The 27,906-nt window shown below is 48.9% G+C and overlaps 3 protein-coding genes across 3 annotated transcripts; 1 reads left to right on the forward strand and 2 right to left on the reverse strand.

Annotated features, from left to right (window-relative positions):
* Window positions 1-144: 144 nt before the first annotated feature.
* Window positions 145-2,577, reverse strand: MAA_01892 (N-terminal binuclear Zn cluster-containing/DNA binding domain-containing protein; the record flags this gene model as incomplete). The annotated part of the gene is made up of 3 exons (XM_007819890.1): window positions 145-979; window positions 1,034-2,152; window positions 2,477-2,577. The coding sequence occupies 3 exons, from the start codon at window positions 2,575-2,577 to the stop codon at window positions 145-147; spliced, it is 2,055 nt and encodes a 684-aa protein (XP_007818081.1).
* A 4,019-nt stretch (window positions 2,578-6,596) lies between these two features.
* Window positions 6,597-8,534, reverse strand: MAA_01891 (ornithine monooxygenase; the record flags this gene model as incomplete). Its single annotated transcript, XM_007819889.1, has 3 exons — window positions 6,597-6,671; window positions 6,722-7,301; window positions 7,390-8,534. 3 exons carry the CDS (start codon window positions 8,532-8,534, stop codon window positions 6,597-6,599), a joined length of 1,800 nt encoding a protein of 599 aa, XP_007818080.1.
* A 4,637-nt stretch (window positions 8,535-13,171) lies between these two features.
* Window positions 13,172-27,825, forward strand: MAA_01890 (non-ribosomal peptide synthetase, siderophore synthesis; the record flags this gene model as incomplete). The annotated part of the gene is made up of 3 exons (XM_007819888.1): window positions 13,172-14,127; window positions 14,191-27,607; window positions 27,661-27,825. 3 exons carry the CDS (start codon window positions 13,172-13,174, stop codon window positions 27,823-27,825), a joined length of 14,538 nt encoding a protein of 4,845 aa, XP_007818079.1.
* Window positions 27,826-27,906: the final 81 nt, after the last annotated feature.

A 27,906-nucleotide genomic window follows, 5' to 3' on the forward strand; every position in this document is an offset into this window, starting at 1 on the left:
CTTTGCCCCCTTGAAGTAGGTATAGACCGTCTAAATGAAAATACGCCCAGTAACCGCGATATCATAATAGCCCACTCCGTCTCCAAATAATTCGCCAAAATCTAAATCAAAGTTCATACGCAACCAGACATGTATAAATCGTCGTTACTCGTTCACGTAACTGTTATATATCGGCCAGTCGTCACCCATCCATGTAACTAATTCGTCGTATAACACTGGATCGTCTCCGATGGGCATAGGAGGTGGCGGAAGCTCCTGAGAAACAAGGTGAGGTGCTATAGTAGGAGCAGAGGAAGAAATCGTGCTGAGAATGGGATCCTGACCCAACGGTGCCGTAAGTCTTCCAACCAAGCAACGAAGCTCTTGAAGCGTTTCTGCACATCGCTGGCCATCTGTGTTGCCCTTGCTGGCAGCCTCGAGCATCTTTTTAATGCCATAATCTACATCGTTCATGGCGGCAATAGCCTCCTCTTGTGAGGATTCTTCTCTGAAAACAAGGGGTCGAAGAATGAGACACACAGCAGCATGGAAGATAAAGTGCAAGCCTGCATGCAGAGTCTTGCGTTGCCCATTCAACGTTGATAAGTGTCGGGCAAGTGTCATATTACGAATTGCAGCGGAAATACAGCACTTCAGATGCTCAATCTGAGGAACGCTATCCATGGTGGTCGTTTGGCCCATCAGACGATCAGCGACCGCTCGCTTGACGGCGGATAAGAAGAGGGGCCGAATAGCCACGACGAGAAGTTGGTTGTATCTCATATGCAACAAGCAGCTTGCGGGATCGTTGCTCAATCCTTTAATGAGTTGTAAGGATGGTGGAAGAGCCGATTGCCATTGTTCAAGCATCCATATGGCATTATCCGGCTGACGTGTCCCCGCCTCGATCTTCGCTCCACGGTAAGTATTGCCAACAACATGTCCCGAGATGCGAGAAAGCTCAACGTGAGCCCTCAGCCCCGCGGCAGGAGGCATCAGTCTGAAGATATTGTCAGTAAGTATTTCTTTCCTGAAAGATGCACCTCATACGTACGCCTCGTCTGCTGGCAGTGGCAATTGGATGGCCTCGTCTGTGATTGTAGGAGGCCGTCCGGTGAGACAGCTTAACCAACGGTCAAGGCAATACACTGACCAAAAGACCCTCTTGCCTCGCTCGTCAACCCATCCTCGATGGGCACCGAGCATGATGCTAATGTGCATAGCAGCAGTGACATACATGTAAGCCGCATCTGGTCGATTTGTCTCGACAAGGTAGAAACTCATCATGGCAAGAGAAGCGACATCACCAATAGTGCGACGCTTGATCTCAAGCGGATTACCCAGAAGCATAGCAGCTCGTGCGTAATATGGCTCGCTCAGGGATGGGTGGGAATCCGAGCTTGGTGGCGGTTGGGTCGTGGTGCTTTGGCATGCCACGGCGAGAGCAGCGTGATAAAAAGCCAAATGACGATATGCGCTCAAGTCGATGTCTGGCGAGGGTGAAACTGGAGCTCGAACGGGGATTGTGCCCAAGTCTCCCCACCAGTAGATGCCACCACTTGGCCACTGGCCACCACCATCCTGGATGAAGTGCCGCAGTTCGGATAAGACGACGCCGATGGTGCTGTCAGGGGGCAGCCATAGAGGGTTCACGGCGTGGTTGAGTGGACGCTGGTCATCGACAGTGTAGTTGCCCAAGCTTGACAAGAAGCTGTTCTGGTCAACTCGGGCCGGTCTGTCTTGTGGCGAGGTAGGAAGAGCCGCGCCCATCAATTCCTTGAGGTGGTCGAGAAAGGTGGCACCAGCAGTCTCACCCATATATCTGCCCATACCGTCGGCATCTTGAAGTAAACGTCCGGGACTCAGCACCGCGTCGTCGTCTGTCGGCTCGGTCTTGATCGAGTTGGTTCCGGATGGCTGGCTGTAGGCTGTGTTTGCCAGTCCGGCGGCAGACTGAACGGTACTCGCAAAGGGGCTGGTTGATGATGAGGAATCGGGGCTGGCGGCGTGATGCAGAAGCTCCTGGCGTCTCGTTGGATCCGCCACTGCATCATGTAGAGCCTTCTCGTAGACTTCGACCTTCTTTCTCAGGTCGTCCAGCTCGGCTCGGGGAACAGAAACCTTCTCAACGACGGTAGGGTAAACGCAATCGCGGGCGGTCGAGGCGCATTGGCTGCAGGGGCGTTCACCAGAGCACTTGATCCGGCGTACATTGCAGCTGTTGCATCTTTTCAAAGCGCCCAGTAGGGGGGGCAATGGTTAGCCAACTGTTTTGTGTTTGTGTCTAGGTTGTATGCAACTCTTCAGTACATCACCGACGCATTTCGAGATCTCAACGGTGGCACGCGCTTGGGTCGAGCTGAGCTGAGCTGAGTTGACCTGTCTCAACCTGTCTCAATCCCCCACCGGTTCACGCCACGCATTCAGGAACGAGGAAATTGCTTCTGCGCACCAGCACCCCCCAGAAGCCAAGTACAAGAAGAGAGAGACCACTTACGCTGTCGCAACTCGTTTGCGATGCTCTGGGGCTACCTTGTGGCGCCGAGGGTTGACAGGAAGTCGTTGAGAGGGTCGTCGATCGCCATGGTCAAGCTGCATCTTTCTCTGCGACGATAAGCCCACGTCACAGGGTACGAGGCACGAGGCACCTTGGTCTCGTGCCAAAGCTATAGATACTACGCGAAAAGACACAAGGCTTAAGCTTTCCCCTTCTTTATTCGACAAGCCGGTAAGAGCACCAAAGAAGAATAGAAAACCGACTGTGTAATAATAATATGCAATGGTGAAAAGTGGCGGGGTAAAACGACGGCTGGGCCAACGGTCCGCAAAAGCGTGAAGTGAAGCTGACGAGAGGCAATTGGAAACAATGTGCCGACAGCAAAGGAGAAATAAGCAAAGTTGGGCGGCGAGAAGAGCGTACCTATATTATGGTTATGGTAACAAGGCGTTGTGCCCCGGAATGATAAGGGCAAGATGACACAATCCCTGGCATCCTGTCTCCTCCGCCAACGGAGGGCTATTCGACAGTCAATTAGAGAAGGAAGACAAAAAATAACAAAAAGCGCAATCGCAATGACTGAGACTGTGGAGGTGGTGACGAGGTGACGAGGTGACGACACTGAAGCGACAGCCACTTTGTCGGCAATCGTAATATGTTGCGTGCCTGCTTGCCCGGTTTGAGTGCAAACAGGCAACGACCAAGTGACTGAGAAAGGGTATGAGAGGTGTGACGAGTAAGCCTCGTAGGGCTGTACGCAGGGCGAGCAAAGTGTCGAGGAATGGTTGGTCTGTGTCTAGGATCTGGAGTTCCGCCGTCCGGAGAGTTCTGGAGTTTCTAAAGTTGTGGGGTTGGAAATGAAGACAAAGGCCCGTTGAGCGGTTGACGTGGACTTGACGAAGGTGGGATGGATGCAGATGCAGATGCAGATGCAATGCAGACGCAGACGTAGACGTTGACATCGACGCCTGATACAGTTGACCGGGGTGTGGAGAGGAAGGGAAAAGCAAAGCAAGTTTTCTGGAGAAGAAGAATTATTCGTTTCTGTCCCGTTCCCTCCTCCTCCATGCAGAGGAGGATGCTATCTATTTGCTAGGTATGAATTGACTCCATGGGTTTGGGAGGACTGCTCAAACTGCTCGGTACGGGCATGTGAAGACAAATAGTAGAGGGAAGGAGGGGTCAGGCTAGCGGGAAAATATGCAAAGAACTTTAGGAAAGAAGGAGACGTAAGCCAGCAGGCAGATGGAGTTAATTCGTTTTCATCAGAACCTGATCGAATGCCGTTTTAAAGTTTACCAGTCTCTCCCCACGCTGCTTTACTGCAGCATCTCTGATGAATAAACGCTCCATTCTCCACGTCCCAGAAAGCAAACTTGGCTTCAATCCACTCAAGCCACATGTGCGTCTAGTGGAACGCATGGAGCCAAGGGGCTAACTATTGCCAGGCCACCACTAAAAGCGAGAAACACGACGTGAACCCAACCTGATCGACCCCATCGTCGCCTCGACAAGTGTCCAAATCTCAAATTGCGACAAGGCTCCAGCACAGCCTCGTTTTACCCTTAGAACTAGGACAAGCAAGCCATCATTGGAGCTGCCGAATCTAGTACTCTACTGCTGCTGCTGCTGCTGTCGAAAGAGTCAATCTGGCTAACGAAAACTAGGGTTCATCCAAGCCGATCTCCGAGGCCGAGCTCCCAACAAATAACAAAGGATCTGGCAACTAGGCTGACGGTCCGGTCAGCTACGTTTTATTGTCGGACGGCTTGACGCTCCATAATACCAGATTAAGAGAGAAGACTGAGAAAATGAAATAGGGAAGCACAAGTGCAATATACTGGGAGGGGCTTCAGCTGAGGGTCTAGATATTATGAACTGGTGGAGAACAGAAGATGGGGGATTTTTGTGACTGGTTTCGATGCGTGAACTTACTCACAACTCGCTTGCTGCGATGGCTCGGTCATGGTTTGATAGCTATTGCGGCCTTGCTGAACTTGCATTTTAAGTCAAGTAGTAGCACGGCACAGCACTTGTTGTAATTGGATATCGATTCACGGAATAGTATCTTATTGCTCGTACGTACATGGCGGTGGACATCTTGCTCATGGGTCGTGACTACTCATGTTTTAGCATCACCGCCACTCCGGTTCTCGGCCTAGGGGCAGCACCGATGAGAAAACACTGCAAACTGTTCTGTCCCGCCGGCTTTAGCCTGTGCACTTATTTAAGAGCATGCAAAACGCAACCGACGAGTTGCAATCCATTCTCCGACTCCCAAGTCTATCGTACAATCAAGAAGACTCACAAGCCACCATGCCCCCCCACGGCCAGGCCTTCATCGCCGGGTACTGCCGCGGGATACTCTCCGGGGCTTTCATCCAGCCTTGGCTTTGAGATCGGGTACAGCAAGGGACACAGGGTCTGGTTTGTCAGCCGTCGCATTGACAGTCCCTAAACCCTTACGTGCTCCCAATGCAGCCTAGCGGGCCCTTTGTTCACGCTTGTGCCACGCCTCACCAGTGTCACCATTGCCATTGTCCACGCACGCATGTCGTGTCCCACAAGCAAGTCGCAATCGTAATCGCAATCGGTCCCCTCTGGCGTCGGCTGGCTGCGTCGACTGGACCCTGCGAATGGGAACTCCGTCGTCAATTGGTGGGAATCGGCATGAGTCACACACCGTCCTGAACAAGGACGACACGCAACATCGAGTGCTAACGTTCAGAACTTAACGGTAGATACCCTCGAAGACGAATAGTTGCAACCTGCCCGGCGTGGCAGAGCTCTTTCCCAAAAGACGTGCTATCTTTGATGTCATTGAGGTTCGCCATTTGCAATCTGATCAAATACCTTGGAGGCTGTGCTACTGTCCTACCACACAGATCTCGGAATGACTTCGCGCCGCACTCATCGCCGGGCATGTCGGCAGCGTCTGATGCTGACACCCCACAAGCAGAGATCTTATTGCCATGTGCCACATTGAAATCCACAGTGAGACTGGCTTTAAAAACAATGGACGTTAAATAAAAATGGATGACTTGGCATTAGAAACGGACTTTCAGAAAAGCTTGTCTGAACGCCATTGACCAGTATGCATGTTGGCCTGAGCCGCTTCGGACACTCATCATTCAGTTGTCGTTACCCTATGGGTGTAGCATAGTTGCATGAACCAGCAACACCAAGGCACGAAGTATACCATCAGACAGACAAGGTGCTGAGTCTGTATTATGCCTGGCATTGATGAAATGCTGCCATGTACCGGTGTCTATTTGGACGATGTGGCAAGCATATCTCGCAGTCTGTGCTTGCAACAAGGACTATGGAAACAGCAGACAGTGTTCTGTGCAAGTGTATAGTCTTTGGCGAGACCTGGCCATACCAAACTTGTAATTATTGTATCATTTCCCCTTTCATTTGCTCTTGCTTTCCCGCAGCACACGATATCTGCGTCGCCATCGTTCATTGTGTCATATCTGCAACACCAAGAGCAACGGCCTCAGCATAAAGGTTGATATCGACTTGCACAGAAGCATCCTTGGTCAGTAGTAACCATTGCCGACATCGGGAAATAGAGGCTCTACGTCCCCGGTTCGGCTGCGGCGTCAAGGCCAATCAGTCATTTAACATCAGCATCAGCCGTGCCAGTCGACTAAATACGAACCCAGGGTCCGACCCCAAACAAAACGGCAACTACACAGCTGGTATATAGACTCTTTTTAATAGCAACAGAAATTGTATACTAACTAATTATCAATGAGTGCGGGCATTGACTCGTAATAAGTTACTTCGGCATCAGAAATGTCTGACCCTGCTTCTCACGAATGAGAAGTAATATCTTTTCCTTTCATTTTTCTCTGCAAATCACAATTCTCCGCTCTCGGTCTCTTGCCTTCGTTTAAAGAAAAAAAAAGATCGCTCGTTCCTAAAAAGTAGAGGGAAATAGTCCCGGAATATATATACGTGAGGGCGAAGAAAAAGATTCCGTTGGTTCCAAGAATGGACAGTTGTTTGCATGACGTCGCTTCTTGTTCTGAGAATGGAATCTTCCACTTTATCTATGTAGATTTTTTGGGGTCGAAAGGTGTAGTCAGCATCACTTGTCGATACTGACGGTTATCTACTGGCTTCCGAAGATGCTATCGACGATTTCTCCAGATCTTGTGGCTAGGACCGACAAAAGCGTATCACTCAACTAGTCACTGTTAGCAGCTCGTTTAGAAAAAGCGTACATCATCAACTTACCCCATGTGTACCCTCACAGCAGCCTTGCAGCCACACTCCCGCTTCATCAGCAACAGTTCCAGGGGCAAACTTGACTTTGTAGTCACGGCCAACTGCAATCTTGCGCTCGCCCTGTTCCGTCTCCACGTTCCATCCTGAGATACCTTTGCTAAACTGCAAGCCGCCAGGAGCGGCTTTGGGCAACATGTTCCACGTGTCCTTGAGCATACCAACATGGGCGTTGCGCTGATATCCTGTGGCGGCGATGACGAGGTCGGCCTCGATAACCTCCACATCAGCATCATCGATGAAACCGTCTAGTGCGCCGTCTTGAACACTTTGAACCTTGAGCTCAAGGGTTTCGCCATGGGGCTCTATGCTGATGATTTGCTTGCCGCCCATGATTCTGTGTGGCCAAGCCTTTTCGTCCGCGCCGAGCTCTCGGCGCTGGTCGTACATTCGTTCGTAGAGGGCTTCAATAAGTTCCAAGCGCACTACGCCATAATTGGTAGCACGAGCCTCAATGAGGAAATTGTTACGGTACTTGGCAGACTTGGTGTAAAGGGAGCCAACGAATTCGGGGTTGAAGACGGTGTTGACACTGCAGACATGTTAGTCTCCAATGCTAAATTCTTCCGTCTGATTTCGTCTTCTCCATTCGATGAGAGGATCGCATCCCGGGCACTTACAATGGAGAATCGTCACTTGGACGTAAAAACTCAGGTCTCATAACGAGATAGGTCTTGGAGTTGGGAAATCGGCTCGCAACATTGTTGAAGATTTCGGCTGCACTCTGACCAGCGCCGACAACAACGACACGGCAAGGTGTGGCAGTCTTGGGTATCAACTCGCCAATGACATTTGCATACTGTGAAGAATGAACAACACGGGGGTGCTTGAGAGGGAAGTTCTTAGGCATGGAAGGCTGGCCACCCGCGGCCACCAGCACGTGCCGGCCCCGGTATGTATGAGCTTGCCCAGTAGCTGTATCTTGGGACTGGACAGTGAATGAACGAACTGGGCCCTTGGAGTTGTCGTTGGGAGACACAGACACCACCTGCTGACCAAACTGAACCAGACGTGTGAAGAATGAAGAGCACCAGCGAAGGTAGTCCTCGTACTCTACACGCGCTGGCAGAAAAGTGCTCAGGTTGGTAAAGTCGACAAGACGGTCCTGGCGGTGCAGATAGTTCAGAAAGGTGAACTCGGACCGCGGGTCCCTGAGGGTAGCCAAGTCCTTGATAAAGGAAATCTGCATCTTTGCACCAGGAAGCAACATGCCCGAATGCCAGGCAAACTGGTTCTGTTTTTCAATAAACAGGACCTTGGGATAAGAGCCATCAGGCAACAGCTTCCTACCTGCAGCGATGGCATCGTGCATAGCTATCGCAACGGACAAGCTGGCGGGACCGAAGCCGACGCAAATGAGATCAAACTCGGAATCGAGGGCCGTAGGCACCAGGTACGGCGAGCTCTGAGCTGCTCCGTTGCGAAATTCGCGACCACTGCTGCCGAGTGGCTCTTGAACTGCCTGCCCATTCGAGTTTGCCTTGGCATGGTGCGTACCCACGCCATTGCCATTGGTGCTGGCACGGTTCGATGAGGCGCCTGTGCCTTCGGCGTTTGACCCGTTGATAGGCAAAGTCGCGGTCGACGCGGAGGTGAGGGGTTGCGGGGCGTCAGAAGTGGTAGGAGCGTCAGGAGCAAGAGTGGGAGCAGGGGCTTCAGCAGCTCTGTTGCTGCCATTGCTGGTCGGCGTGAGGGCATTTCCATGAAGCGCCACGTCGGCTGCACCAGTGCTGGTGAGCACAACTTCCTCGCTGTGTGGTGACATGGTGTCTGGCTATGTAGTCTACCGTGTAGTTTTCTTCTTCTCTCTTTTTGGACACTTTTCGACTTTGGCTTTGTTTCGGCCAAACAAAATCTGTCTTCTGTTTTCTATCGGCTTAGTGAAATGAGCCTGCGGCGATTGTGTATTCCACTTACCACAAGTTCCAGTTGATGGACTGTGATTTGACTGCCGATCGAAACGTCGGCGGCAAGCTACGCCCCGAAACTGTTCAAGGGTCTGGTTCTTTTTTCCCCTCTTGATTGATGTAGTTTCTTTACCGCGTATTAATAGCGCCAGCAGGTGTGACTGACTTTGTTTGCAAGAAAGGACTGTTGGTCAACAACCCGAGGCTCAGACTGCTTGCTTGGCACGTCCAAGATGTTGTCTTATACCAAGTTCAGTTCAGGATGGCTGGATTGGGGGCCACAGCCGAACAAGTAAAAACGAGGTTCAAAGAGGAACAAGAGGCTCAAGCTGGAAGAAAAGGTGGTTGTGAAGAGGAAGGTACCACACCGGCCGAGGGACAGGGACATCTGGACTCTAATATGAAGGAAGGGTACCAATAAAGACTTCCGTTGGGCATTATGTGTAATAAGCCACGCTAAGCGACGGCATCTTGTTCGATGCAATGTAAAATTAACACAGGATGACCCGGCAAGGGTTTCCTCTCTGTTTCCTTACCCTTTCAAGCAACGCATGCTGGCTGGGGTCCGCTTCCAGCAGTCCAGTCGTACCGCATGACATGATATGCAAAACATGATGTGGCAGACAAGTATACGGAGCAAGTCGCACCAGAAACGTGCCACTAGCCCGAAGACCGGCAAAAATCGAAACAAAGAAGCGCGACAGCGGAGAATGCAAGGGACACGAGCCCACATGTTGTCCAATACAGGGCCAACCTCGCCGATGTCCTCACAAGTAGCTCAGAAAGCTAGATCCCCAAGTGGGCGGCAGATGGCCTTGTGGTGGTTGCGGAGCGGATCCCCTCCCAACAAACGGCCATGCGGCTGGGAACACCACTTCTCCTCAGCACAACAGGTCGTCGTGGCCTGGGAGGAGTGCTCAAGTAGCTACCAGGTTCGTAAGTACATATCATCACACGAGCCGTGCCACTCGTCTTTGTACCGAGTACAAAATTGTGGAATTTGATCCGACAGAATACTGCAAGTGCTGGGATGCAGGATCTTGCCACATGTTTAATCTACGATGCCGGGCCAGTTTCCAATGCACTGCCAAGCTTCCAAGGTTATACTACTACTCCTTGTAAGACGGCTTTACGGCTTCTGTCAACACCACCAAACTATGCTGAATACCTACCTAGCTAAGTATCTTTGGGAATCAGGTCCGGCTTTGCACCAATCCCAAACTTATCTAGACTACTGCAGCAGTTGTTGGACAATGCGCTTGTAACCGACAGTCTCAACTGCAACCTCGTTGTGAGACTGAACTCTCCCATCCCTCACTTATACAATGCCAAGTTTGACATGAGCCAATCGAAAACGAGCAACTGCCAGCTATTAGCTCGCGTCATTGTTCGCATGATTCGGCAAACCTAGCAGCTGGTTTTCAGGTCCCCAGCAATTTTTTCAGCCCTTGTTGGAGCCAAAACAGGGTCCAGTTCCACTTGAAGCCATCCATGGCCAAGAAGCTTGATGTTGGCGGCAGGGGTCTTGATCTGATAAGATGTAAGAATTGGCCACGAATCAAAGCAACGAATGCGTTGCATGGGAAGCCACACGGTGTGTGGCGCCGTTGGCCACAGTCGTCTGTGACAGGTTTTCCCCATCACTTTTTCTTGGGACACGAAACTCCATTGTCTCAAAGTCGAATCGAATGAACTCTAAATAGGTGCCGAATCCAGCGATGAGATGATTTTTAGACAACATCTCCGCCGTCTGCGATTGAAGAAGAAGGCGAGTCCTCCGAATTTACACAAGTGTCATCATCACCATTTTTTCCCCATCACTCACTCTTTTCTGGAAATGAGCAGGGCAGGGTAGAGTGCCCCTCGTGCATGTCTTTCGCTTGCAGCACAAATCATTGGCCAAAAAGCTTGGGTCAAACAGATTTCCGAAGTGGAGTTGAGGGAATTATCTGATGATCAGATAAAAAAACCGGATCTGATAAGATCCAGGCTTGTGCTAGTTCATAGCCAAGCCGCCGGCGGCCTGGACACATAGTTGCTCGACTGTTCGACCGTCATATTTTAGCTGTCCACCGCAGGCGCAAGGTGCAGGACGAAAATTTTTTTCCTTTTTGCCCATTTTTCCTGAACCCCACGTCCAGGTTGTCGGAACTTTCACCCAGCACATCGCTTCCAACGGCCGTTGTGCATTTTAATGCCGTCCTAGCACCGGTTTTAGCCACAGGCAATGCGAAGCATGCACATTGCACCTACCCAAGTTGTGAAAAAACAAGATATGTCCAACAACTTAGGCGTTACGGGGACAATAGAAATCAGGCATAGCACGGCATTCATTGCTGTGTGTCGCGCAGTACAAATCTTGGTACAGAGTCAGTCGTGCCAAGTAAAGAATGCCGATTACAGGGAAGCGAAGACCCAACCTACCTCATGGTAATCGACTCCGCACTCTAGCACCTCAAGGAGGGGAGTGGTGGAGCTAATGGTATGGAAGCAGTTCGTCCAAGGATGTATCGTAGACTTTCACGCCTTCTGTTCATGTGTACATACTGGGGGTTTTTGGCCCCAATGGAGTCGTTCGTTTCTGCATGCCAAACTCAGCAACCACAACCGGGACCTGGACAGTTGAAGCCCCGTCGGATTTAGTTCGACAAAAGAGCGATTTCCTCCGAGTTCTTCCTAGGCCTATGCCTCATCTAAGGGTGCCGACAGGAGACCCCCTGTTCGATCTGGGAGGCTATTCTGGATATATTGTGTGATAGGACGAGTCTTGACGCCCAGAACTAGCACGTACCTGTGGGCTCACAACGCTACCGCGTGGCTTGCTTCAGTTGTCGGTTTGATGCGGCACGACAGGGCTATGCTCCGTGTCGAAGCCGGATTTGTGTTTGGCTGAGGCCATTGGTTGTTGTGACGAAGGCCGACCCTGTCTTTTCTGATCGAACCAAGGTGTAGATGAACGAAAACAACAGAGCAGTACTAGGAAACCGCAGCGAAAGTTGGACAATATGTTTTCAGCGGTTCCTTACAAGATAGGGAGACAACAAGGAAACGGTGCTGTAATTCGTGTTTAGTGTTGATACCGATTCTATAAGCGTTCGTTGGAAGAATATGTCTCATTAGTTAATTTTGGCACTTCTATCCCGTACTTCAAAGATGACGTGTACCATGGGTCAACTTAGCTAACGAAGGCGATGGATCAAAGTGTTAGGCTAATGGAGGCTAACGAAGGCTATGGGGGCTCGTCCTTCACCGCCAGGCAGCGAAAAAGAATGGTGGTGTGTGATCATGGTGGGCCTCATCTGAAGGCTGTCGAATTCTCGCATACAGATGAAAGGTCAGAGAATATTCGTTTCGAGGTAGTACTCAGCAGGCCGCAGGGTTCGTATCGGGTGGAAGCTCCGTGGTCGGTTGGTCCGAGTTGACCGAGCTGTCCTCAGAATTTCCCAATTGAATTGTGGTCAGATCAAACTCATGTATTGGTAATAGCCGACCGGAAGGGTGATTGTTGGCTCACTGGTGCGGGCCGACCCATCTTAGCTGTTCGCCAAACACGTCTCGGCATGCCCTCCTCGGACACCGGGGATTTGATGGCATAGTACTCCGTCCCTCTGAGGTTGGAGTTGAAAACCTCTGCGAACCACTTCAAGCTGGAAATATCTGCATTTTCACATATCCCATAGCACCCGTGCCTCGAGCTTGGCCAGACGGCGGGTTCAGCGCGGCAGCCGCCACTAGCAAGGGAAGGAGCCACCCAATCGCCTTTCTGCTCGTCATTCCGGAATCACCATTTCGGGAATGACTTCGTCTCCAAAGCTTCGATCCATTGTGCCCGTTCTGCTCATCACGCTGCCCATCAATCTATTTCCCCTGCAATATTGGCCCCTTCCCGCTTCCACCTACCTGCCACGGCGTCAGGTGGACCGGACCAAGGCAGGATCTCGCAGGCTAATGGTTTCCCTTGCAGACCAGTTGGAGCCTCGCTGATTAATTCCTCACTTCTTACAGGCTTGCTGGATATCCGCCGCAGATGCACGCGACTACCGGTGCAACCTTTTGGGCCATCTGTGACGAGCACATTATCCGGTTTGCGAATAATCAAATTCCTCATTGGTTCCTTTGTCATGGTGACACGGTAGCGCCACCCGCTTTAGCTTGCTTCTGACGATACATCTGGGTACCTGTCACTCAGCTCATCAGGTCATCTTCATTTGCATCCACCTGAGAAGGAGAAACGAGACCGAGGAACATTCGTGGGGGGCTGGAAGACGCAAATTTGGGTACTGCTGAATTGCTGCATCGTTCCGTTGTTCCGCTGCTTGACTCTTTGGTCTAAGACGTATGCTTTGCATGATACTCGCGAGTAGCCCTCTATTGGGAGCACACTGGTCTACTATCCACCAGCGATAGAGGGCACATCATCGAACTGTGGCATCTCGAGCTATCGAAGCATCTTCGAGCTTTGTATTCTTCCTTTCATAAATGCAACATTGTTAAGATGGACCGACATGAGTTATCAGTCTGCAACCCGAACCCTCAACGTCTTGCTGGACCACAATTGCTGCATCACCTAGTCACTTCTCCCAATGAAGCAACAGCAATAGAATTCTTGTCTGGTAATGAACAAACATCAATATCTTACAAGGAATTGCATGATGCTTCCGACCGTCTTTGCCACTCTGTGGAAGCTCTAATTGCAGAGTCCCGAGACATTGAGACGGATACAGTCATCCCTGTGCTAATACCTCAATCTCTTCATCTATACATCTCTCTTTTGGCGATACTCAAGGCCGGGGGTGCCTTTTGTCCCTTGAATGCTGACGCGCCTCCTGAGCGAATCAAGTTTATCCTGAAAGATGTATCCGCCAAAGTTGTGCTTGTAACACGAGAGCTTGCTCACAGGATACCTGCAGAATGCAATGTCAAAGTCATTCAAGTGGACACGCAAAGCTTCGAATCCGAGCACGAACGAGAGCCGTCTTGCAAAGTAGACCCTGAACGATTAGCCTATGTCATGTACACATCAGGGTCTACTGGAACCCCAAAAGGAGTTGGCTTAACCCACAGCGCGGCAACCCAGGCTCTGCTAGCTCACGATCGACATATTCCTGAGTTCATGCGATTTCTACAGTTTGCTGCACCTACTTTCGATGTGTCCGTCTTTGAGATATTCTTTCCTCTTTTCAGAGGCAGCACTCTCATCTCCATAACCAGGGAAGAGATGCTCGACGATCTTCCCGGAATCATGCGCCGAATGGACGTTGATGCTTGTGAATTGACTCCAACAGTCGCAGGAAGCCTCTTGAAGAAGAGGGAAGCCGTACCGAAACTCAAGCTGCTACTGACCATCGGCGAAATGCTTAAAATGCCTGTTATACAAGAGTTTGGCGGCAGTAGCACCCACGAGAGCTTGTTATGGGCCATGTATGGGCCTACCGAAGCTACCATCCATTGGTATGATACTAATGCCATTCTTTAAATGAAGAGCATATTGACTAATTCCTGGTTCTGAAACAGTACTCTGCAAACCTCACTCCCATCTGAGTCGTCCCCGGGCAGCATTGGAGTGCCGCTTGACACTGTGTCCTGCTTCATAATCAAGCCTGCTGAATCAGCAGACGATGCTCAAGGCTTTACTCTTCTTCCCCAAGGTGAAGCAGGAGAGCTTGCCGTAGGAGGCTTTCAGCTAGCCAGAGGCTACATCAATAGACCGGAGCAAACCTCGTCTGTCTTCATTGACTCTCCCTACGGAAGAGTTTATCGGACTGGAGACAGAGCAGTAATGAAGCCTGATGGCACTCTCGAATGCCTTGGTCGGTTGTCAGATGGTCAGGTAAAACTTCGTGGGCAGCGTATCGAGCTCGGGGAAATCGAGCATGCTGCGCTGAGAACTGCAGGATGTCATGGTGCTAGCGCTGCAGTGATCGACTCTCAATTGGTACTCTTTTGCTCTGTGGACCAAGGAGTGGGTGAAGACGATATCCTGTTTAGCTGTAAATCGTGGCTACCTCGATATATGATTCCAAGTGAACTTGTCATAATGACGGAATTTCCTCGACTACCTAGTGGTAAAGTTGATACAAAAAAACTAAAACACAACTTTTCAGAGAAAAATACGACAAAGAATATGGCCGTGGATACTTTGAATGAGCCCACAGAGCAGGAGAAAGCAGCACTGAACATCATTTCGGAGACTTTGCATCGGTCCGTCAATATTGGCTCTGCGTTAACGTCTGTCGGTCTGGATTCTCTATCAGCAATCAGATTGGTTTCTGCCTTTCGGCAGAAGGGTTATGAGATTTCAGTTACCAGCTTGCTGAAATGCCGCACAGTAGCTGATTTATGCATCAGCTTACAGAAAGCCCCTGAAACATCATCGCAACGCAACGAAACACATGCCCCATTACTCGACTCAAGATCAATATCTGAGCAGCACCCATTACTAGCTGGCCTTAGCCAGTTGGTGGAAAATTGCATGGAATGCACGCCGTTGCAGCGGGCAATGCTGGCTCAAACAGAACACAATCCGGAGCTTTATTGCAATGAAATGCTCTTCGAAGCTTCATTCAACGTAACACCACAGGCACTATTTAAGGCATTTGAAGCAGTTATAATATCCAACCAGATTCTTAGAACGGGCTTTCTCCATCGGGAAGGACAATACGTGTCTGTGTTATTTTCGGAGCCACTCGACGGGCAAATTACAATGCAAACAAAGTGTTGTGAGGGGTCCAACGTTCGATCTCCGGTCGACATCTTGCGGCCATTTCTCGTTCAAATAATAGATAATGGGGAAGAGATGTCACCGAACATTCTCATCCATGCACACCATGCAATCTACGATGGGTGGTCAATGGACATGATTATTGCAGATGTCTCGTGCATTGTCAAGGGAGGAGTCCCTGCATCTCGGCCACAATTCAAGCAGGTTCTTGATTTCCAAAACCAAGTCACAATAGAAGCTGAAGATGATTCCAGAGCATTTTGGACTAGTAATCTTCTCGGTTGGAACAAGATATCTTTCCCCAAACTTGTTGGCCAAGCACCGTCTGATGAGATCTTGTCAGAGGAGGCTTTTTTGAGAATCTCTCCGGACATCGTCCAAAGCATGTCTCTGTCCTATGGAATAAGTAGCCAGGTGATATTCCAGGCAGCCCTGGCGATGACATGGCAAGGGGTGGTCGGAAATTCGGACATCTTACTCGGTTCGGTTGTTTCGGGAAGGACTATTCCCGTTCCTGGCATCGAGCGTATTATTGGTCCTTGCATTGCGGCAATGCCGCTGAGAATCGATACCAGTAATATGAACGCGAACATTGATGCTCTCAAGGCTATTCAGGCCCAAAATCGCGCAATTATGGAACACTGCAGTGTCCCGTTGGCTGAGATTTGCAAACTCGCACGTCTCGCACCATCAGAGTCAATATATGATGTTTTATTCGTATATCAGCAGTCCCTATATGAATGGGAATTGCAAAATAGTGTCATGAAACAAATCAGACACATAGATAGGCTCGATACAAAGCTTCTGGTGGAAGTTGAGCCTAGAAAAGACGGATATGCACTGCAAATGACGTATCATTCCTCGGTTCTCTCCGGAGACTTTGTACAACTCTTGGTCGAGCAGATGAAAGAGCATTGCGAGAAAATTCTTGCCAAACCCACCGGACCGCTCATGCTATCAAAACATCTCGAGGGGTTAGAAATGTCAATCTTCCGCGAACAAACAAGAGTCGACAATGAGCCTGCGGACGTTGCAGCTCTATTCAATGCATCACTTATGCGAAATCCTCTTGCAGAAGCTATGAGATTTGTCGCACGTACGGCGGAAGGAGAATTGAAAGAGTCGACGCTATCCTATTCGCAATTGAGCACTGCTTCAAACCAAATAGCTCATTACATTCGCGGCTCCGGCGCCGAAGTGGGCGATGTTATTGCCATCATGATGAATAAGTCTACTACGTTATACACTTCGATTTTGGGTATAATTAATGCAGGGTGTGCTTACTTGCCTATCTTACCCACTACACCTATGGAACGGGTACGCGAAATACTTCGACAATCGAATACTAAATATTGTCTTGTTGAAGACGAGGTGGCTTGTTGTGCACATGAATTTCCCAACTCAACCACCGTCCTGAACATGAGCACCGCATCGTTTCACACCATGCCTTCAAATCCACCATTCGTCCAGCCCGATCCGGATCGCCTTGCATACGTCATTTTCACCTCGGGAACGACGGGGGTACCCAAGGGCGTAGCAGTTTCGCAAAGAAACCTGGCTAGCAATATTACCTACCTGGATACTATCTATCCGAAATCAGCTCAGCCCCATCTCCTTCAAGCGTGCTCTCACGCCTTTGATGTATCCGTCTTCGAAATATTCTACGCATGGTATGCCGGCATGTGTTTATGTGCTGCGCCCAATGATGTCATCTTTGGAGATCTAGAATACTGGATCAGAGAGCTGCAAATTACACACCTCAGCTTGACCCCTACTGTTGCATCTCTAATAGATCCCAAAAATGTGCCCCAAGTCGAATTCCTTGTTACTGCTGGAGAGCCTATGACCACGTCAGTACTTGAAAAATGGGGAAGTTTACTATTTCAAGGATACGGCCCGTCAGAAACAACAAATATTTGCAGCGTCAAGAGAATGTCCAGAGGCGATAATATCGAACACCTCGGCTGGGTTTTCCCGAACACGTCCGTCGTTGTCATGGTACCAGACGGCCTAGATGCAGTACCCCTTGGCTGGGTTGGCGAGTTTTGCTTTGGCGGAAGCCAAGTCGCCAATGGCTATCTGAATGATACAACTCTGACAGCTCAGAAGTTTATTGACCATCCATCATTTGGAAGACTGTATAGATCTGGAGACTTGGGTAGAATGCTCCCTGACGGATCGTTAGTCATCATGGGCCGACTCGATGACCAACTGAAGCTTCGTGGCCAACGAATTGAGGCGCAGGAAATTAATAGTATTTTGACAAGCACAGAATTGGTGACCACCGCAGTGACCATACTGGTGCAGAGCAAGTCTGGTCGGTCGAACCAGTTGGCTACATTCTATAAGCCATCCAGCGCTGTGTCATCTTCAAACCCGCTGGATGTAACGAAAAGCAGTAATCAAATGCTTTTTGCCACTCTCAAGACGAAATTACCAGCATATATGGTGCCTTCCTATCTTGTTCCAGTACCGTACGTCCCGATGACATCTAGTGGAAAGGTGGATAGACGACACTTGCTACATTGGTTCGAGGGCCTTTCAAGCGCGTATCTGGAGGACGCATCTCCAGCACTCAATCAACCCAATGTTGCTGAAAGTTGGTCTGATATTGAGTCAAGAATTGCAACAGCCATATCCGAGTCAATGCATGTCTCCTTGGACGAGATTGGACGATGGACCCCATTCCTAACTCTAGGAGTTGACTCGATTTCTGCGATTGGGTTGGCTAAGTCATTAAGAACGCATTTAGATTCCCAAGTTGCAATATCTGCAATTTTACAGAACCCTTCTGTTGCTCAACTTGGCCACTTTCTAGCCAGGCATGATGGCAAAGGCCTTGCTGAATTATCCAGTAAGATGAAAACGTCGTTCGAAACATTTGAAAGAGAAGTTGGTGGCTCTTTATCCGACAGGATACAGGATTTAGAGGCTATTTTGCCTTGTATGCCGCTGCAAGAAGCCATGTTGATACAAGGCCAGGAAAGTTACTACAACAGAATACTCCTCAGGCTACACGTGCCGCCTAAAGAGATGAAGACGTATTGGAGACAAATGTCTAAGAGACACAGCATATTAAGGACATGTTTTGTTACGACAACTAATTCAAGGTACCCTATTGCTCAAGTAGTTTTGCGCAACTGGGATCTTCCGTGGAGAGAATTCGAAGTTACTGTGCCATCACTTGAAGGAGCAAGCCGGGAGCATCTTAATTCGCTTCCTAATCCTCTGGATTCTTTGGTACCTCCATGCTCCCTAGGTCTCATTCGATATAAAGGGTCGAATTTTCTGTCTTTCATATGTCATCATGCTTTGTATGATGGCATAGCCATGGAGAACCTGTGGAGAGAGGTTGAAGCATTGGCTCAAGGATGTCAGCTGCCAGACGCTGTATCATATCTGCCTTTTCTCCAACAGGCCCTTTCTTTGCCCGTAGGAGTGGAGTCTTTCTGGCAAGAGCAATTCCGAGGGTTTCAATCATCAACCGCCTTTGCAAGGTCAGCACGATCAGGCACCAATCAAAGTACAAACTCTGTGTCCATTGATATGAGTTTCAAAGATATCCAGCAAAGAGTTAGATCTTCAGGAGTGTCGCTACTGTCACTTTGTCAGGCATCCTGGGCAGCAGTTCTGGCGTGTGTTTTCGATGACCCAGATGTTGCTTTCGGAAATGTTGTTAGCGGTCGTACGATAGGCGTTGATGGAGTTCATAAGTTGGTTGCACCTTGTTTCAATACGGTTCCCGTTCGTTTGGACACGTCACGAAGTGCGCAGAACATTGACTTGGTCAAAGCCTTTCAGGAGCTGAATTCAAAGCTGCTGCCTTATCAATTCTCCCCCTTGAAACTTGTACAGAAAGTTGTTGGAGGTCGACGTCGACATCTATTTGATACCTTGTTCCTTTTGCAACAACCTCTGAAAGAAATGGACAAGAATGTATGGACCCTTCAGGAAGATGTTGGCAACATGGATGTCCCCATTGTGTGCGAAGTTATACCATGCCCAAACTTGAACTCTATCGTTGTCAACTTGCATTACGACATGGATATGATCACACCCGACCTCGCGTCGGTGGTCACGGATATGTTCAAGTTTATGATACGATCAGTGGTATCATTACCTTTTGGACCGGTCCCAAGTCGATCGACCATCCCGAGCCACTTCTCGCAGGGCCTATTCGATCTTGTGTTAAAGAGAGAAAGGTCCGATGAGGATTCGATCGAGACGACTAGTAGCCAATGGTCTAGTCTTGAAATGAAGATACGAAAGGTTGTTTCCAACATTTCAGGCGTATCGGAAGCCGCCATTCGCCGAGAAACAACCATCTTTCAAGTTGGACTGGACAGTATTAACGCAGTTCAAGTTGCATCGGCACTACGATCTCAAAACCTACCTGTGTCATCATCCGATGTCATAGAGTGTTCTAGCTGCAGCAAACTGGCATCTAGAATAAACCAAAAATCAGAAGAGCTAAAACACGAGAATGTTTGGATAGACTTCTCTGCGTTCCGGAACCAAGTAAAGCCATATGCTCTGGAAAAACTGCGGCCTACCACGGAAATTGAAGCCATTCTTCCGTGTACTGCAGTGCAAAATGCTATGCTAATGGCGTTTATGCACTCAGACGAAGCAAACTACCTCAATTCGCTCTCCTTCAAGATCAAGGAAACCGTAGATCTCAATTCTCTATTTGTCGCATGGCAGCTACTTCATGGTCAACACCCGATGTTACGCACTGGGTTTGTCCCCGTTTCACACACAGACAGCACGTTCGCAATGGTTAGACAAAAATCCACTAGCCTAACGCACCCGATTACATTGTTTGACGGACTGCCATTTGTCTTGGAGGATTGGAAAGCGGAGTGTAGATCATTCATGCTTGCAAACTTACATGAACCAGCCTGGAGAGTGGCCTTGGTGAACACCGGCTCACAGATGCTTATGCATATTGTCATACACCACGCACTCTATGATGCGCAATCTCTAGATGGCTTATTCCAAGGTCTGTCCGGCTTCCTTCTAGGGGAATCGTGCACTTTCTCCAACATTGAGCCCGCTCTAGCGGACGTATTGTCGAGAGCAAAATCCGAACTATCAGAAGGAAAGAAATTCTGGGAAGAACAGGCGGTGCGGGTAGTGGTGAACAAATTTCCCATCATGACCTCACTTCGAGAGCCAGTGGGAAGACTCACTGTTAACGAACACATTTCGTCCATGTCCGTTGGAGAGCTACAAGAGGCGACCCAAGCAGTAGGTGTATCGTTACAGGCTGCGTTGCAAGCCAGTTGGTCGCGAATATTGGCGTCTTACCTAGGAGAACGGTCTGTTACCTTTGGCGTTGTACTGGCCGGGAGAACTTCAGACGAAACTGCCGACTCCCCATTCCCTTGCCTTGTCACGCTGCCCATCGTGGCAGAAGCAGAAGACTCTAATATGGGGTTGCTGCAGAATATGATGGCGTACAATTCCAACCTATATAAGCATCAGTTTAACCCTTTAGCGGAGGTTAAGAAATGGCTAGGTCATCCCGCCTCACCTATATTCGACACCATCTTGGTATATCAGAAGACAGGCGGCCCACACTTAAACACAGATCAATGGAAGTTGATGGAGGACCTCCCATCTGTGGAGTATTCAGTTTCACTAGAAGTTGAGCCGCTTGAAGATGAGCAACTTCATCTTCGACTTACGACCAGGTCCGACATCGTACCACATGAGCAAGCGGAATTGATGCTTAAGCAGTTCGACGCTATGTTGATTCACTTATTGAAGCACCCAAATGCGACGCAGAATGAGATTTACAAATACCACCAAAGCTTGTTTTCCATTACCCCTCCCAGAATACCTGTAATTGATGCACCGGTTGAGTTTGTACATCAATTCGTCGAGAGAAATGCTGAGTTACAACCCAACTTCCCAGCTCTGGAGTTTGTTTCAGATTTCAATGGCACGCCTTCTTCAAAAATGACATGGACTTACAAAGAATTGGATGATCTCGGAAATCAAGTTGCTCATTTGTTGTCCAAGGTTGTTCGTGTGGGAAACATTGTGGCTGTTCACTTCCCCAAGTGTCCCGAAGCGTACTTCTCGATATTGGGCATTCTTAAGGCCGGCTGCTCGTTTGTGGCTCTAGACCCTAACGCCCCCAAAGCACGAAAGGAGTTTATTCTTGAAGACTCCAAAGCTGCATGCTTGTTGATAACGAACAACTCTGATCTACTCTTTTCTGTCAAGATACCCGCCATCACTATTGATGAGGAGAACCTCCGATCACATCCATCCGACCCAATTATGCATGGCGAGGCGTTCACACCACAAAACACTTGCTATTGCCTGTATACCTCAGGTACTACTGGAACTCCCAAAGGATGCGAAATTACACATGAAAACACCGTTCAAGCCATGATGGCATTCCAGCATCTTTTTCAAGGCCACTGGCAGAAGGATTCCAGGTGGCTGCAGTTTGCAGCATTGCACTTTGATGTTTCTGTGCTTGAGCAATATTGGAGCTGGTCTGTTGGAATTACGGTTGTTGCCGCGCCAAAAGACTTCATACTGGATGATCTCACAGGGTCTATTAGCAAGATGGAAATTACACACATAGATCTGACACCCAGCCTGGCGCGGCTCATCCACCCGGACCAGCTTCCAAGTCTATGCAAGGGTGTTTTTATCACTGGAGGAGAGCAGCTGAATCAAGAAATACTGGACTCCTGGGGGCCCAAGGCAGTGATTTACAATGCCTACGGGCCGACCGAAGCAACTATAGGTGTCACAATGTATCAACGAGTCCCAATTAATGGCAGACCAAGTAATATCGGACGACAATTCCCAAATGTCGGGTCATACGTCCTTCAACAGGGCACTGATATTCCGGTACTGCGAGGGGGCGTAGGGGAGTTATGCGTGTCGGGAAAGCTGGTCGGCAAAGGTTATCTTCATCGGCCAGAGTTGACGGACGAGAGATTCCCCAAACTTTCAGAATTTAACGAGCGAATCTATCGGACGGGAGATCTCGTGAGGATTCTTCATGACGGATGTTTTGACTTCCTTGGCAGGGCCGATGACCAAGTCAAGCTGCGGGGGCAGCGTCTGGAAATTGGTGAGATAAATCACGTCATACGAAACAATACCTTGGGGGTCAAGGATGCTACTACCCTCGTCATGAGGCATGGAAATAAAGATGTCTTGGTTGCATTTCTGGCTGGAGAGGGCGAAAAGGCGTCCGATATCTGCATTGTATCTGATGAAGATGCATTGGGCGCCAAAGCGCGAGCATCGTGCCTCGACAGTTTACCTGGATACATGATTCCTACGTATTTCATTCGACTATCGCGTATTCCGCTTTCACCAAACAATAAGGTTGAGGCCAAGGAGCTGAAAATGCTGTTCCACAGCCTCCTCCCGGACGAGCTCGTGAAGCTCACAGGGCGAGACACAACATCTTCGAGCAGCGAGATAGATGCAGCTGTTATGAAACGTCTTATTGAAACGTTGGCGTGTTTTACCTACCTGCCTACATCCGCAATACACGAGACAACAAGTATATTTGATATCGGGGTTGACTCAATTTCTGCCCTGCAACTGTCTACCGCACTGAAGCGCGGCGGGTTCCCCAAAAGCACGCCTGCCATGATACTGCGCAGTCCTATTGTGTCAGATCTAGCCCGGTCACTTTACAGAAAACTCACGTCGACGAAAGAACGTGACGAAACAAAGGAAATCAAGCAAGTATTACGAGCGTACCAACAACGATATCGTGCTCTTGTCTGCCGCGAGCTGCGAGTGAAGTCTGCCGACATCGAATACATCGCACCTTGTTCACCCCTCCAAGAAGGAATGATATCGGCTGCTGTTGCAGAAGAAGGTTCCCATATGTACTTCAACTCGTTCGACTTTCACGTCAAAGATGATGTACCAATGGACATGGTGCGTCATGCTTGGGAGACGACCATCCGCGACCATTCAATATTGCGATCAGTCTTCGTAAAGACAATAGATGGTTATCTTCAAGTCGCTTTGCATGGAATTGATAATCTCTGGCGGGATTTGGTTGCCAGTGATGATGGACATGTTGACGATATCTTGGAGCAGGCAAGGTTGAGCTGGACCAAAGACAACACCCTTCATATTCTATCGCCATTGCAATTGATCCAGGTGAAAGGACCTGGGAAACAAGCTCTCCGACTCTATATCTTCCATGGGCTTTACGATGGAAATAGTTTCAATCTTATGAACGAATATGCTTCGTGCGTCCATCTAGCAAAGAAACCGCCAACTCGACCTAGCTTTGTTGATGTCTTAACACACGGTCCCTTACGCAATTTTGACTTCTGCAAGCCATTTTGGGCCAAGCATTTAGAACATTGGCAGCGTTGTGAAATGCCCAAGATTTCGCCGCTCGCCTCGAACAATGCAGAGATCGTATCATTGTCTAGACGCCTTACAATCAAACGGTTGGATGAGCTTCGTCGCCAGCAAAACGTTACTCTTCAAACAATTGTTTTATCCATCTGGACAATTGTGCTCCAGACGCACGTCTCCAAACCATTTACAACCGGCATAATCGTTGCTGGCAGATCGTTGGACGTACCGAATGTTGAGAATACAATGGGCCCCTTATTCAACACTGTCCCCTTTTTTAACTTGACTTTGAATGGTCTCTCTTGGGAGGCGCTGGTTCAAAAATGCCACAAATTCAACACTGATATCCTTTCTTTTCAACATGTACCACTTCGTGATATCCAGAAGTGGTGCTCAGATGGTCAATCGCTGTTCAATAATCTCTTTGCTTTCCAACTGGAGAAGCCAGAGCCGAATCCTGACGCTGTACCATGGACGATAATTGACAATAAGGCCACCAGCCTTGACTACCCGTTAGCATTCGAGGCCACTCGGATGAAGGATGGCCATCTTAGCCTCTATCTGGTTGCTCACCCAGATATTGCTGAGGAAGATACATTGGAGCAAATGCTTGATCACTTTGAACAAGTTGTGTTGACAGTTGAACCTAGTACAGTGATTGCTCCGCCACCACACAGCAACCTCAGCTTTCCCAAAAATATCAAGCCAGAACCATTCAGCCCCAAGACTTTCGTACCAGAGAAACTTCACTGGACGCCGGTTGGCTTAGCACTTAGGGATGAGTTCTGTACGTTCGCCAATATTCCTACAGAAGACACTTCTCCTGGCACCTCAATACTAGACCTCGGAATAGACAGTATCGATGCTATCAAAATTTCCGCTAGGCTTGCAAAGAGACACATAAAACTGTCCGCATCTCAAATAATGCGCCACCAGACGATTTCGGCGATTGCTGCTACTGCTTCAAATCTGAATCAAGACGCTCTACTAAAAAGCTCCATCGACACAGGCAAGGCTGAGATTCAGTCTCGCCTGCATTCGTACATTCAGGGCCAAGGAGTTGATCCGAACAATGTAGAGTTGGTTCTTCCATCTACTGCGCTTCAGGAGTCCATGATTTCAGCTATGATACAATCAGATTTCCAATTGTATTTCAATCACGACATCATGGAACTGGATAAAACAGTTAGCCTGAGCAAGTTGAGAGATGCCTGGTTGGAAGTAATCAAATCATCGCCAATACTCCGCACGGCCTTTTTCGAGGTCGATGACAATAATCTGGATATGGCTTACTGCCAAGTCGTGTATAAGCAGGCTACCGCGCCTGTTGCTCTGCATAAACTTGCCGGTGCCTCAAGCTTACAAGGCTTGATCAAGACGGCAACAGAGACCGCCATCCGAGGCGAAACACGGAATAACCTTCTTCAAGTGTCTCTTGTTTCCACTGACAGCCAGAACTATATGGTTCTCTCCGTAGCGCATGCTCTCTACGATGGCTGGTCATTGGCGCTCTTGTACAATGATCTAGCAAAGGCATATCGGTCCGAGTTAGAGCCGCGAAGATACTCGGAAGTTCTCGTGTCTCAACCTATTCTATATGAATATTCCGATGTAAATGGCTTCTGGGGAACATATCTAGCTGACGCTAGCCCGACTGTATTCAGATCGGGTCGCCCTTCAGCTCCGCTAAATCCCAGCAATATTATCAGGAACGAGCATTTGTCATCAAAGTCCCTGACTGAAATCAATATCTTTTGCAAGAAGGCCTCGATTAGCCTGCAGTCATTGTGTATGGCTTGTTGGACAGCAGTCGCTGCGCATTTTACGCGGTCGCTGGACACAGTCTTTGGAATCGTTCTCTCGGGGCGGGATTTCGAAGGTGCTGATGAGCTAGTATTCCCATGCATGAACACTGTCGCCGTCCGTTCAGTCATACATGCGAATGTGTCTAGTTTTCTCAGATATATGGAGGCCAATCTTGCGGATATACGCGATCACCAAGGATTCCCACTTCGGAAGGCACAGGCAGCCGCAAGGCTCGGCGGCAAAGAGCTCTTCAACTCATTGTTCATTTTACAAAAGACGCCGAATATAGATGCTTCGGATTCAATGTGGAGATCTATCGGCGGCGAATCCGCAGTAGAGTATCCGGTTTGTGTCGAAGCAGAGCCAATCCAGGACCGACTTTGTTGGCGCATTGCGTGCAAATCAGATATATTTTCACAACTCGATTCAGAAGACGTGCTGGTCAAGTTAGATCAGATTTTGAACTTCTTCTTAGACTTTCCTGAATCCGAAATTCTGTCATTTACAGATGGCCTCGTTTCTATCTGTGCATTGCCTCAGATAGCAATAGAGGAGCAGCCAGCCAACAGTCATACGACTTCCACAGCCGACGATGATATGGATGATGCATACTCGTGGAATCACACTGCCCTCCTCATCCGCCAGATCCTTTCAGATGTTTCATCTTTGCCGATCGAGTCCATTTTGCCCACGTCTACGCTCTATCACCTTGGACTGGATTCCATTAGCGCTATCAAAGTCTCCATGATGCTGAGAAAAGTCCAAATTGACCTCAAGCCACGGGAGCTCATTGGAGCCGATAGCATCAAAGCAATTGTTCGGCTCGCAGAGCTAGATCACAAACCTCAAAAGGAAGAATATTTTAATGCTGCCCAATTGAAGCTTCCTGCTTCTGTATCCCAAGAAAGCTTGCTCAACCTACACAATATCCTCGAACAGGATGTCGAAGCCGTTCTACCTGCCACTCCTTTGCAAATTTATATGCTGAGTGCATGGCAAAATTCCAACGCCTCAGTATTCTTCCCCGAGTTCTGTTACGAGATTATTGGAGACTATACCTATGAGCAACTTGTGGAAGCATGGGATCAGGTTTGGAGACGCATCCCAATTCTACGTGTTCGTTTCATGTCCACCGGAGATATAGAAATGCCCTGGATTCAAGTTATTTTGAAGCCTAGTTCAAATTCCTCAGGTCACATGTCTGAGCCCTTGTGGCGTTTTTCCGTCTTGAAAGTCGAAGACGGAGGTTCTTGGCTGCTGAGACTGAGCATCCACCACTCTCTATACGATGGCTTCAGCTTGCCCAAACTCGTGCAGCTTTACTACGAAGCAATACAGAACACGGCAGAGAGCGCCATTACTCTCAACGTAGATCTCATAAGCTGGCAGAATTACACGATCAGGCCAACTCTGAAAGCAAGCATTGATTCCAGAAATAAATTTTGGTCGGAATACTTGGTCGGGTGTTCGACATCACCTGGCTCCCCGATCCCATATGCAAGCGAGCGTGTGTCATATATACGACGTCACGCCTTCCTCAAAACTAAGGAATTGCAGCAAGTCGCATCGTCACACGGCATAAGTCTACAGTCTCTATTTTTGGCCGCCTATGCCAAGACCCTATGTGTCAACGTCGGAGCCCAAGATAATACACAATCGGTCATCTTCGGTATTTATCTAGCCAATAGAGACACGGAGACTGACAACTTGGATGAGACATATCCAACAATGAATATTGTCCCGCTTCGCGTCCAAATCGCCCCAGGAGACAATTTGATCAAGGCCGCCGCAGCCATCCTGAAAGACTTGCAGCTTATTCAATCCAACGGCAGGGCAACTGTCGGGCTTTGGGAAATCTATAAATGGACGGGCATACAGATTCAGAATTTTGTCAACTTTCTTTCGCTCTTGGATGATGACGCCAACTCAGGAAAACCCGGTCTCGTACGAAGGAGGACAGAGGATAAGTTATCTACAAAGGGCTTAGATCTCCTGAAACAGCCTTGGCTGCAGAACAATGCTGTGAGGAAAGCCTATCCGGTACGTACTTTATTATTTTTTTTTAAAAAAAAAATCCGAACACTTGCGCCTAGTCAACTAACGTCACTCTGAAGGCGTCCCTCGATATTGAAGCATCAGTACACGAAGATAGTTTGGACATTGGCGTATTTGGATCTACGGATAGTTTATCTCATGATGATAGTTCACGAATCGTGGATAACATCATTCAGCATCTTTCAAGCGTGAAATTAGCATAGGAGGGATTTGCATTTGAGAAAGTATGTGAGGGACTTTAAAGAAAGTAAAACTCTTGGACATCTATTGTTTATATTGCTTGC

The sequence above is a fragment of the Metarhizium robertsii genome, assembly GCF_000187425.2.
Source record: "Metarhizium robertsii ARSEF 23 chromosome Unknown MAA_Scf_1, whole genome shotgun sequence".
NCBI classification, from domain to species: Eukaryota; Fungi; Ascomycota; class Sordariomycetes; order Hypocreales; family Clavicipitaceae; genus Metarhizium; species Metarhizium robertsii.